The sequence below is a fragment of the Panthera pardus genome, unplaced genomic scaffold (assembly GCF_024362965.1).
Source record: "Panthera pardus isolate Hobbes unplaced genomic scaffold, ASM2436296v1 HiC_scaffold_11, whole genome shotgun sequence".
Lineage (NCBI taxonomy): Eukaryota > Metazoa > Chordata > Mammalia > Carnivora > Felidae > Panthera > Panthera pardus.
In genome coordinates this window covers 19,254,051-19,268,008 of record NW_026526666.1, presented here as the reverse complement: position 1 = coordinate 19,268,008, position 13,958 = coordinate 19,254,051, and the positions used below count along the sequence as shown (strand labels likewise).

General features: G+C 33.7%; 1 protein-coding gene across 10 annotated transcripts in view; it reads right to left on the bottom strand.

The window, feature by feature from the left end:
- Nucleotides 1-1,587: 1,587 nt before the first annotated feature.
- The window catches only part of COL11A1 (collagen type XI alpha 1 chain), a 218,684-nt gene continuing 206,313 nt past the window's right edge, over nt 1,588-13,958 (bottom strand). For all 10 annotated transcript variants that reach the window (XM_053891773.1, XM_053891770.1, XM_053891789.1 and 7 more), the window contains 8 exons: nt 13,491-13,544; nt 13,354-13,389; nt 13,208-13,261; nt 11,152-11,401; nt 8,287-8,399; nt 6,826-6,894; nt 4,501-4,734; nt 1,588-3,280 (listed from right to left, as the gene is read on the bottom strand). In XM_053891773.1, the coding sequence (XP_053747748.1) occupies nt 3,134-3,280; nt 4,501-4,734; nt 6,826-6,894; nt 8,287-8,399; nt 11,152-11,401; nt 13,208-13,261; nt 13,354-13,389; nt 13,491-13,544 (957 nt within the window). In that variant the 3' untranslated portion in view covers nt 1,588-3,133. The remainder of the gene's footprint in view (nt 3,281-4,500; nt 4,735-6,825; nt 6,895-8,286; nt 8,400-11,151; nt 11,402-13,207; nt 13,262-13,353; nt 13,390-13,490; nt 13,545-13,958) is intronic.

Below are 13,958 nucleotides of genomic sequence, written 5' to 3'. Positions count from 1 at the left end.
ATAATCCTATCACCTACTGTGTTGTAACAAAAAGTGTGAGGACAGAGTTTGTATCATGGCGTGCATGTATCTTATGGTGCCCAGAGCCTGAAATCTATTGGTAGTGGAGAGAAAACAAGGTATAAAATGTGCAGAATCAGAAGCTAGCTTGTGGAAAATTCTCACAGATTTGTAGTGCACATATGAAATAAATGTATAGAGATTTTCTTAAATTAAAAAAAAAAACCTAGGGGCACCCTAGGTGGCTACCTAGGTAGATAGTCAGGTGAGTATCTAACTTTGGCTCGGGTCATGAGCTTGCAGTTTGTGAGTTTGAGCCCTGCATTGGGGTTTGTGCTGACAGCTGAGATCCTGTCGCCTGCTTCCGATTCTGTGTCTCTCACTCACTCTCTCTGCTCCTCCCCCACTCTCTGTCTCAAAAATAAAGATTAAAAAAATTTTTTAATAAAAAAAATAACCTAAAAATTTTTAAATACTTACCAGTAACAAGATGTGAAATGGAAAGAAATAGCTCTAAGCTATTGATAATAAAAGTCATTTTTTAAGTTAGAGAAACATTCTTTCTATCGGAAATTAAATTAGAAAATTCTCATATGAAGAGGCATTCAGAGATTGAAGCCAAAACATAAAGACATAGAATAAAAGTATTACAAAAGTAATTAATGAAAACATTGATTTTTTTTTCCATGTGGATTTTGTGATACTTTTGGTATGGGTCCATTTTTTAAGTTAATAAATTGTTGCAATACTTTTTTCATTCAAAATAGTAACTTCCGTAATGTTTTTTTGTATTTGTTATTTTGTATTTATTTTTAAAGAGTAATGCCAAATTTCATGTGCATCCACTCATGCCAGGTTCCATCCAAGATGAATATTATTCTCCATAGTTTATCCATACTTGGGCCAAGAGTAGAATGTCATATTATATGCTTTTTCCCTTCCACTGAATTTCTTTTTGTTCAGATTAAATCAACTATAAAGGAGAGAAAAAACTCCAACGCTATGTGGAAGGCCATACCCAGATGTCAAGGCATAGAAAAGGATAGGGGATTCAGTTATTTATTCATTAATTCTACTGAGTGCCAAATTTGAGCCTGTTTCATTTAAATGGACAAATAGTGCAGCTTCCGCAATGCATGTCAATATGCAAAATATTCTCTCCTATTGCCATATATTCATTAAATTGCCTGATGTATAGAGTTTCTCTTGATAAACATCATTACATATTACATATTATACACTTTGTGTATAATTTAGAGGCTGTATTTCAAACAAAAGATCTGGAAATATTTGTAGTGCTGACATTATGAACATATGTTTGAGACTTTGCAAAATGTTTAATTATGAAAAATATCTTTCTGAAATTTTAAGTATAACCTACCTTAATTTTGTAAACAGAGTATTACTATGGGGTGTTTTTATTTTTGACATGTGGAGAATTTTAAACATTTGATCTCTGAAGGTTAATATTTGTTTCCAGAAGTGTAAAACTATTCTAATCTGTACGGTCAAGAAACAGAATCAAAACCTTTTCTGCAAGAGAGAGTAATTTGGAACCTATTTAAGAAAGAGAGTGACTAATCCAGGTAGACAAGACTTGAGTTTATTTATACGATTCATATCTCCCTTCTTTAAAGGACATTTACAAACTTGATTTCAAAAATAAAAGAATTTCTGAATGACAACTGTTTATGTTTTAATTTCAATATTACAGGTATGCTCTTTTGTGATAAATTATCAGTTGAAAATGTTCCAGTGAAATCTGGTATCAATTAATTTAACACTTCATATAAGAAATAAAACATTTATTTTCAAGTCTTACATATATTACTTAAAATAGATACAAAGTTCAATTTGTAATTTTTAAATTTTATTGCTATATCAAGCTACCTGGAAGAAAATACCTTAGTGGGGGAAAAAAAAGGTTTTGATTGTTTTAATAAGTATGACTTTTAAAACAAGCACTGTTAGTAACAATCCACCCATATGTTATTTAGGAATTAGGCAGGTCAAATAATGTATATTATTTTGAAAGAAAAGGAATAGTAATTGTTGGATAGGTGCAGGAAAATAATATCTGAAGACTATAATATGCAGCTTGGAATCAAATTCAAGAAGTTGGCTGATTAGAAATTATAACAATGAACAAATTCATAAATAATTGCTTAGTTCCCATCTTTTAATATTAATCTGCATGATTGAAGCACACTGAAACAATGAGATAAGGTCGTAAAAAAATTGTACATCTGATTGATGGAAGCATTGCTTTGTTAAAATAGCTTCTTATACATATTTTCCTGTCCAAAAATATAAACTTGCTTATTTTCCATATATACAAGTATCCTGTGAAATTCTGGACTCTGAAAAGAAGAAGGTTGAGGTGTAGCACTGAATAAAGCATTAAAATGCAATGGTATTTTTGGCTGAAATTCAGCAAAGTTACTGTCAGTAGAGAAGAGTTGATCCAAGTGTGCTTCCAAGAATCTTCTAGGTTTTTGCCCCTATGAGAAATTTGTTGGCGACATCAAATAATTGAACTCTTCAACATCAATATATACAAAGGCATTTTATTTTTAATCAACGAAAGGGACTTAGAGTCATCAGAAATTTCAACTTTATTTTTTCATAATACATATATTTATTGCCATGATAGTTCTGCAATTGTCATAAAATTAGAGTCAGATGGAATTCAGAGACACGTGCAAGTTTTGGAAATGGACACATAGATAACAGTATAGAACTGTACATAAAATAATTACAATTTATTAAACATACTTTTAGCACATCCTTGATGGATGGGAATGAGCACCATATCTTTTATGAATATATATTGTTCTGTTTTTTTTTTCCTACAGCACCAAAGAAATCCAAATAGGAAAGGGAGAGATGAAAATTGGGAATCAAGAATAAGGCCTGTTTCCATCTCAGCCACACTATCTTATATTTTATGATTTTCGAAGCTTTTGTCATGTGATTCTGCCCCCACAAGGGCATCGGGATTTCTAATCGGTATGTATATACTCAGCAAGTTGTTTTCTATACCATCCTTATTCAAAACTTGCATGTGGCATAAAATGGCTTGGTGGCACCAAGATATTTTTTCTGTTGATTTCAGATGTTCTTTGTCCTAATCTTAGCCAAGAAAACAAACAGGACCAACTTCAAATCCAAATTTCTGATTCTGATCACCAAAGTCATTGATCATTACATCAACGATAGGTACTTGATCAATTTTCGGTGTATTGATTTCAATCACAGTTTTTTCATAGCCTTTTCTGGACTGTAAAATTAAGCAGAAAGAAAAATTTATACAATCATTTCATGCTTTTAACATATATGCTTTTTTTTCCTTAGCCTCTGAATGGAGGCAGGAGGGTAAGAAAGAAGAGAGTAAGAAGCGGATTTGCCATTATCTATGTTGTAATTAACTCTTGTTATCATTGATGTCATTTGTAGTTTTAAATTTTGAACGTTGACAGCTGCATTTAATATTTAGCTGTTACCACTCAACTATAATATTTGGATACACTGCATAGATGAAGAGAATCTTACTGAATTGATAAATACAGTTTAATATGAAAACTGATGTTAGTATTGGGTTAGACTCCTACATAAGAATATATTCTTACCATTATAATCATACAATATATGCATATATATACATGTGTGTGTGTCCATAAATATATGTCAAGGTTTCTTAAGAAAAATTTAAATACATTATAGAAATTATAGTACATAAGGTCAAAAGTCAAAGCATTACTGCTGCTATATATTAATTTTATGAATGATTATCAGTACACTACTATTGGGAAATCCAAACACTTGCTACTTTTAATATACTTTCTTTTCTTTTATCTGTGGATATCATACTCACTTTGTTGAAGGCATGGACCTATTTATTTATAATTGTGACCTCTCTTTAGTCATCAGCTAAACCAAGTTTTTTTAGTGTGCTTTCTGTATCATTTTCTTAAATGGAACTCCCATTGTGTGAAAAGGATGGTTCCAGAGGATAGAAATCACAAAAATGATAGTAACTGCCTAACCTGGCATAACACAGTCCCAACAGACAAGCCCTTATGGACAAAATACAGGGGTAAGTATTAGCTATGGTGTAAATGGTATAATGCTGATTCCTTTGTCATTTTAGAATCATGGATGAAGGAAGCAAATGAAATAAAGTTTTTTGTTGTTTTTATTTCAAGAATGACTAGATATAATAGTATTCAAATATCAGGAATAATTCCATACAAATAGCATATGATCTAAGATTACCTTCTGTTATGGCTTTTAAATATGTGCCTATATGTAATTTTCAGAGTTTGTGTGTATGTATGTGAATATTAGTGGCTTCTAATATATTTCAATATGCCAGTGTTAAGCATCAGATCTTAAAAACAACAGACATCCATTTCATGAGAGACTCCTGACTTAGGGCCAAGCTGAGATGGTTGCACACAGCCTCTCACCCTGTGAAAGAAGGCAAGTGATTATACTCACCGCACAGCCATCATATAGTGCTTTGATGAAAGGGTTGTTGTCATAGGACATCTCCTCATCATTGGATCCCAAGAACCGCAGTGCTTTGTCATAACTTCCTGATGACACATCATACCAGGCTGCTGACTGATGACAGGTGTAGGTGAAATTTTGCCGAGCAGAGGCAGTCAGCAGTTTCAGGAATGTCATTTGCACCATATTAATGGAATTTCCTTCAACATCTAAATAGGAAAGCTGGGAATAAAAGAATAAAAAGACAGACATAGGTTCTTTTACTTTTTTATGTTATAAAAGAATAAAATCACTGTCGACAGTGAACTGTGATCCCAGAAGCATGTGGATGAATCAACTGTCCCATTTTCACTTAGGGAATGAAAGTGGGCAAGGAGGGTCATAAGACCCAGGGACAGGATTCTATGAAATCACTATTGTACTCCCACCTGAGTTACTATGAGCACTACTTATCTTTGAAAAATATTCACTTTATTTCAATGCTTCATTTTCCTAACATTAAAAATTTCCAAAAGAAAAGTTTTTGTTTCCAAAAGATCTTTCATTATGTTTGTGTATCTTTTTATTTATTTGTTTTATTTTTTTAAAGTTTATTTATTTGAGAAAGATGGAGAGCGCACATGCATGAGCGGGAGAGGGCCAGAGAGAGAGGGAGAGAGAGAATCCTAAGCGGACTCTGCACTGTCAGTACAGAACCTGAAGCAGGGCTCCAAGCATGAACCTGTGAGATCATGACCTGAGGTGAGATCAAGAGTCAGAGGCTTAACTGACACCCAGTCGCCTCTGTGTATATTTTGAAATTATAGAATTGCAAAATAGTGAAACAATTAGAACTGAGGAATCTCAGTGCAATGGAAAGTTACCTATTTTTGTGTTTTTATTTCACCTACTCCTTTAAAAATTTCATAGTATAGCCACTAGGCCCAAAGTTTTAAACATGTTTCTGCATTTTTTGACGCCATAGTTTTCTAAGATGTTTGTCTTCTATTTCCAGCACAGATCTACCTGTTTGTTCGTTCTTAGACAATGTACTTATTCATCACTGTGTCACCAGCACCAAGCATAATGCCCAAGACAACGCAAAAGAATATATGGTGAGTCAGTAAATACTTATTTTACATTTAGGGCAGGAAAGTAGTTTTAACTAAAAATTATTAAAATCCTTTATTAAATTCATAAATGGTTTTATTGGGTAAAATTGAAAGACTGGCGTCAGCTGCACATAGATATTTTTAAAAAATTGAGTAGGAAATTTACCTAGACTATGGATTAATGTAAAGGTAATTATCTATGGCTTGCTTCTTTTGTTGAATTTACTTAATCCTTACTGATTAACAGCTCAGATAATGAGAAGCCTTGTTCAGTTGAAGGAAAAAAAAAAAAACTTGGGAAATGAACAGTAAGGTAAACAAACCAAAACAACAAAAAATAACACCACACACACAGTTCTGTGTTATGTATTTTTAAATTCTACACAGGTAAGAATGTCACATGGATATTTAATATGTAACTTGAAGACTGAACTGAAGAATTATGTCAAGTGGAAAACTTCACTAAAGTTGTCAATTGACATGTAGGTTTTGCATAAGATGAATAACCATAAAATAGTCATCAATAATAGCTTCTTAAAGAACATTAAACAGTTGAATAATTATCGGGATAAGTGAAAAACTGTCACTTAAATACATTTATTACTATTTTGAATACACATGTATTTGTAAACAGCTTTTATAATATAAATTTAGTTTTGGCATCTAATCTTAAAATACCTGTAAAAATTATTAATAGTGAACTGGTAATGGTATGAAAATATCTAAGTAAACTTGTGCAATAATCCAAATAAAAGGTCAGGTCAGTCAGTGAATTTTATTTCTAAATGTAACGATCAGAAGAAAAAAAAAAAAACATTTCGCCTTCCAAAAGTTTTTACTGAAATAGAGAAAAATAAATTAGGTTTCAAACAGAAAAAAAGATATAGAGTCTGAGACACTAAACACATATTACATTCTCTATACCTGATATTTCTAACATAATTCATTTTTATGATGTCTATCAGGTACTTAATGAAATGCATACTTTATCTGATCATATTTATTGAATTTAGCATATTTCCATGTATTTTGATAGAAAACATTTAGAAAAATTCTCTAAAATACAACTGTGGTCTAAGAGATATAGAAGGAGCAAACCAGAGAACACATGGAATCCTAAATAGTATAACTCAGACTTTCACAGTCAGGGTCTAAGATATATAATTTGAGCTTCATTTATGAAGTTTAAGATAAACCATTTCATGTTGAGGTAATAACATACCAGTTTTCCTCTCTTAAATTCACTAAACCAGCTTCCTGGTTTCTCCTTTGGCCACGATGATATTCTTACCTGTTGCAAAGGAACAGGAAAATTAGAAAGTAGGTAAAAATTATGAGCAGTATTGTTTATGTATGCATCAGTAATTTTCTGTAAGACTAAGATGCCAAAGAAGTTTTAAAATGGTCTATCCTGAATTACAGAAAATGAGATAAACAGCATGATTTGAGATATATCCTGTGACTTCCCACTTAGTGAAGATTGAGTCATTTTCTTCCTGTTTAATTGCTCAAAAAGAAGAAGGGGGGGTGGAGAACAACCTGCTGATGGCATACTAAGGGCTGTAGGGAACAAAGGTGGAACTCAGAAGCAATCCCCTGTAAAGGAACCCCTCACAATACCAGTCGGAATCAGTCATCAAGACAGATCCCATCAGTATTTCATAGCCAAGGGAAGCATCCTGAAAGTATTCAGCCAGTAACTAAGGGTGGCATGGAAGAGTCATTGCAGGAAGCAAGGGTAATCATCTCCTGCTGGGAAGAATGTTTAGAACCCTTTATAGATCTGCATTTATTGTTTTGCTTTGCAAGATCAGCAAAATGTAACAGTATATAAGGCTTCACTACAGGGAATTTGAGTTATCAGTGTAAAGAGAGGCATTTCCACGTTCCCTTATTTCTTTGGCAGCTACAGGAACTTTTATTATGCTTTGTTGCCAAGTTTGGATGGGAAACAGAAGTTGCTTTGTCTCCTGCTCCTACTACCCAACCTTTACTGGAGAACTTAACTTCCCTCCTAAAGAGATTAGCCACACTTAAAGCTACTTGTCTTGCCCTAAGGAGGTTCTGTGCCTCTGTATGCCCACACCATTTACTAAGAATGTGATTTATTAAAAGAATACAATAAAGGCAACATTTACCACCAGAAACTGTTTGAAGAATACAATTATGCTAGTGAAAAGCCTTTCCCTATATTAGTAATTTGCCTTTAGCTCAAATATATTGATACTGCTAGGTGAAAATCAAGAAATCTGTTTGAAGAGACAAAACATTTAAAAAGTATGCAAATGTAGACAATATTCTTATGTAAACGATTATAAATTGTGTATTCTGAACATCATATACAGCTGTGAGTTCTGTCGTGTCATTGGAATGAAGAGTACTATACATGCACTAAAATTTAAGCATCAGCTGTGCTGTGTCATGGAAAACCATAGAATTTTAGAGCACAAGCAGGTGCATAAAGAATACATCTGGGTAAAAAAAATAAAGGAGAGAAGTATTTGTTAACTCTGTGCATCACTTTGGTGTCTTATTCATGTTTATGCAAATGAAATGCTCTAATTACCCTGTAAGAAAAGCAGATAAATGAAAATATGACAGTATAATTTTCCTGTTTAGTTCAATATTGCAAAAACATGGCAGGAACTGTCAACAATCACCACCAAAACAGACTGGTACTTACTCCCTCAGATTTTTTGTCTGGATAAATGCAAGTCTCGCCACCAGACGTGAAATTACAGTAAACTTTGAAGGAATCTCCTGAGCAACCTTGGTTGGGATCAATCCAGTATTCACCTAGAAGTAGGGAAAAATATGTCATGTTAAAATACATTTAAATAAAAAATTGATTGCATGGTATACACATTTTATTAGAAGAATAAAAAAATTAATATTGATGGATATTTTCCCACAAGAATCCCTTTTATGTTTTTGGTCAAATTGGGATAGGAGTTCAGATAGTTAAAGAGTGACCCTTTGTCTTGTCTGCATCAAAGCTTTGCCCATGTACTTCGCCTGGAACACTCTGTTATTTCTAGCCTGCCTGTTACTTTTAGGTTTCAGCTTAAATGTCACCTCCTCAAATATTAACATTTAATTATCCACTATAATAAATTACATGCATTTGGAATCAGAGAAACTTAACCCTAAATCCTATATGTATTATTTACTACTTAAGTAATCTGAGTATAATAATCATTATATTTTTCCTTGGTTTATTCATTTGTAACAATGGAGATGGTGGAATCTACTTAGCCTTAAGAATCATTTCTTGCATTACTTTAAAAAATTCTTTTGGGGGTGTCTAGGTGGTTCAGTCAGTTGAGCATCTGACTTTGGCTTAGGTCATGATCTCATGGTTCTTGGATTTGAGCCCCTCATTGGGCTCTGTGCTGACAGCTCAGAGCCTGCTTCAGATTCTGTCTTCCTCTTTATGCATCTCCCCTGCTTGCACTCTGTCTCTCTGTTTCTCTCTATCTCAAAAATAATAAACACAGAATCCAAAGCAGGTTCCAGGATCTGAGCTGTCAGCACAGAGCCTGACATAGGGCTCAAACTCATGAACTGCGAGATCATGACCTGAGCTGAAGTCAGACGCTTAACTGACTGAGTCACCCACGTGCCCCTATAATTTTGAATTCTGTGGTAAGCATTTTTTCTCTTGATTTATTCGGTTAATATTGTCATTAAATTTCCTTCAGATAACATAATAATAGCTTAATTACTAAGATACGTCTGTTCAGTAAATTCAGTATACTCTGGAAACCATGTCCAGTGTACCTCTAATTTATTCCTCTCCTATTTTTACTGTCAAATCCCTAAATCAAGTCACCATTAATTTCTTTCCTAGATTAAACCAACAGCTCTTTAACTAGCTTCCTTTGATTTCACCTTGCTTCCTTCCAAATTACTTCAAGTCATTTTTCACTTTCCTCACTATTTTTTAGCCATAGAGACCTTTCAGTTCCTTGAAGGCACCAAGATCTTGTCCTCTTTAAACCTATCAAATGACCCATATCCTCTGCCTGAAATAACCTTTTGATTCTTTGCATGACTGGCTACCTCTTTAAGGTTTCAGCTGAAATGTCACCTCTTCAAATATTAACATCCTTTACACAAAATGGATCATCCTTACCTTACCTAAATACTCATTTTTTCCCACAGTATCTGTCATAATATGCTATTGTTAATACTTACACTTTTCCTGTCTCCTTCATTTGATAATAGTAGCTCAAGGGCATTATTTCTTCTGTGTGTCTACAAATCTCTGCCTGAAGAACAGTGCCTGGCACTGCTAAGTCAGTTAATTAATATTTAATGGCAATTAATTAACCCATTAAGGAATTAATAACGCTGGTCATTATATGGAAACCACGGGGAGCTGTGGCCCACAATGAGCTTTCCATTCCCAAATTCACAAAAATTTTTCTTGACTGCTCAGGTTCTAATTAATCATATTTGTTTTATTTGTGTTGTAATCTTTTACATTTGAACTTCAATTATGTATGATTGTCTCAGCAAGAGCAGAAGTCTGAGTCATTCTCTTTAAAATTACTGAATTACTATTGAACTAAACATATCTTTTCCAAATAAACATATTATAAATTTGAAAACCTTGGACATTAGTTTGAATGGAGTCCTTAATAGCTACCTGTGTTTTAGTTTTAACAGGCTATGCTTGATTAAGATAGGAAGATTTGATGACATTTTCCTTTATGGTGGTGGCTGTTTCTAAATCACATTAAACTTTTCTCTCTGTACTGACTTATTTATATCTCAGTTATAACATTCTTATATGATTGATAGTGCAAAATAATATTGCCCCAAGAGTAAAAAGAGTGACAAAATATTTCCATATAAAGTGGGAGATTTAAGATCACATAAATATCTGCCCCTTGTTAGTTTAGTAATTGTGTGAGTTTATTAACTAACTCATGATACTTGAAACTGTTTGCTTCTCAGGAAGGGTATGATAAGGTTTATGTTAAACAATAGGTATAATAAATTATCCTGATTATTATTGCAAATGAATTGCTCACAGTTCTGATTATTTGTGGATCAATGACATAAATTTTTGCCCCAAGCTACTATGCTAAGTCTTAAATATTCTGTTCACCAAATTATTATTAAACTGATAGGTAAAATATGATTCAGTTATGCTATTAATCATGTTAACTTCATATCAAGGTAAAATAAGTTCGGTTATAGGATATAAATATATACTAATGTGTACACATGTGTGCACACATAAAACCCATTCTATGATAGTTATTACGGGGAAAAATGCATTTGTGTTCTATAATTGTCCCAAAATGATCTTGTCATAATTTAATGAAACCTTATGTAAGCAGGTAAGGATTTTCTGAAGCAGTTCTTGAATTACACAGTATAAAGGACTTTCTCTGTTTACAAGACTGGAATTAATAATCATTTACTTTAGTTTATTTAGAGTCTATATCAAACATTTAACTAGAAGTAATGGGCTGACCATGCACCTTCATAACTTAGAGGCTCAGTCCCTTTGCTGTGACATGTATTATTAACATACCATCTGGGAAGTCAGGATGGCTGAGTTGCAGGTCTTTGCACGTTCGAGCTGGGTTAGTCTGCGTACCCATGGGAAACTTCATATGTTCGATGTCTTGTTTCAGGGAGTTGAGGGAACCAAATATTTCCTCCATTCCATCTGAGTAGTCAAGAATATTTTCACCTGCATCTGCTTGCATGTTTTCGGCATGTCTTCTTGTTTTTTTGGGTGACAAGATTGGTAAAGGCTGAATGACTTCTCCAGGTGGACCCTGTGAAAGAGATAATGTGCATGTAACTGCTTCCTAAGGTGAAATATTCTGCATAATTATTACTGATGAGGTCATTATTATGAGGAATTATAGTTGATGTAGCTTTTCAATGTTTTCCCTACTTTCAATATTTTCTCTAATTGTTACTACATATACATACACATGTTATAAATATTTATATAGAAACTGTGTTAAGTTCTTTTAAAAAGAATCTAGTGGAGATACTGAGGTAGACACACAAATCAGATGATTTCTGGAACTTCTTTTCTTTTCTTTTCCTTTTCCTTTTCCTTCCCTTCCCTTTCCCTTTCCTTTCTTCCTAGAGAGACAGAGACAGCACAAACGGGAGAAGCAGAAGGAGAGGGAGAGACAGGATCTCAAGCAGTCTCTGCACTGTGCAGATCCTGACACAGAGCTCGAAGTCATGAACTGTTAAATCATGACCTAAGTCAGATGCTTAAGTGACTGAGCTGCCTAAGCACCCCTGGACCTTTCTCTATATAAGTAGTGTAACCCAGTTTTGTGTGGATATATTGTATGTAACTTTCTTATTTATTAATTAGTCCTTATTTACATGTCCTGTCTCCACAACTAGATTTTAGTCTCTGAAGATTAAAATACCATTTTAAGGTTCTTAACCTAACTAATGAGTTGTCTATTGTGCTTGATAATAATTTATATTATGAAACATTAAACTTCTAAAAATACACATTAATTTGCTTCAAATATAACTTAAAACTGTATAAATTAAAAAAAAAAATAAATGCAGACATATTTGAATTTGCATATGTGTAAAAGTAGAACTATACCAAATAGTTAAATCCATGTTGTTATGATTGTGTCCCACAAAATTCATAGGTAGAAGCTATCAGCCTCAGTACTTAGAATAAGATCTTATTTTGAAATGGGGTCACTGTAGATATAATTAGTTAAGTAAATGTAAGGGCATTGGGGGGGTATCCACCAATGGGAAACCATCCAATATGACTGGTGTCCCTGTAAAAGGAGGAAATTTGGGTGCAGAGACACACATAGATAGAATTTGAAGGGAAAAAATAGGAGAAGACAGCTATCTATGAGCCAAGGACAGGGCCATGGAATAGACCTTCCTCCACAGCCCTTAGAAGGACCTAATTCTGCCCACACTCTGATCTAAGATTTGTGGCCTCTAGAATTTGTTAGAGAATACATTTCTATTATTTAAGCCCCCATTTGTGGTGCCTCTCATGGTAGCCCTAGCAAACTAATACACATATAGCTTGGAAACAAACTCAAGAGAGGAGACTAATGTTTTTTCACATGGATCTATCACTTAGTAGTTATATGGAGCCTGGAAAATGTCAGCATTAATAAATGTTAGAAATTATTATTGCTTTTATGATCATTATATACAGTAGGGAAAAAAATGCAAAATATCTGAACTTTTGTCTTTATTCCTAGTGTGGTCAGATACACACACACACACACACACACACACACACACACACATATGTGTATGTATATGTATGTATGTATTTTTATGGCCTATAGTCAGTTGCTTTCATAAAAACATGACATTAAAAAGTATATAATTTTTGTGCAAAATAAATACAAACAAGATTATCATAATATACAGTTAACGCATCAATTAAAAGACACGCCTTGGCATGTGGATCTGATTATGTAATTAATGGAGTTGCTGTTTCCTAGAAAAATCACCACTTTGACAGAATGTCTTTTTTTGTCCTTCTTAAAAATTTGGAGAAATCACCGGCAGTCTTAGGGTGTGAACAGACCTAAACATCACTTTTGTTCCCATGCACTTACCGGGGGCCCAGGAGGCCCTGGAAGACCACTGTCGCCCTTCTGGCCAGCAGGTCCCTGTTAGGAACAAAAGGAACAAGATAAACAGAGAACAAGGCATTTGACTAGGCTTCACTGAACAATCAAAGTCCAAAGGGAGAAGTACTTACGGTAGAGCCTTTGGTACCCTTTGGACCTTGAGGACCCTAGACAAAATGCAAAGGCAAAAGTACAGATAAAAATCTGGAGAAATCATGACTCTTTTGGTGTAAGTTTCCTTTACAAAATTCTTTTGTCTCGCACTTACGGGTAAGCCTGGAGGACCAGGGGGACCTATGGGACCAGCAGGACCTGGAATCCCCTGTAAAGAGAATCATCCAAATTAGAGTTTTCCTCAGCTATGCTACTCTCTATATTGCAGGACAACATACACTGAAAACTTAGATTATGCAAAAGTATAAGAATAACCTGAAATTTTCCATTGTGAACCTAAGAAATAACTTTTGTAAGATAATCTGTATTTTTTTCCCGTTTGCTTCAATGTCTCTATATTTATACTTATGTAGCCTTCAGAATAATGATTTGTATGTTTTGGGGATTCAATAAATTGCTGTGTAATTAACTATTGAACTGTAATCTTTATGATTTCCAACTTGACATATTTTTAAATTATTACTTTAAGGTTAAATAAATTTCTTTTTGAAAACACCATTGACTTAAAGAGGTTAAAGATGCTCTAAATCACCCTGCTGGTCACGTTTAATGGAATGTGCAC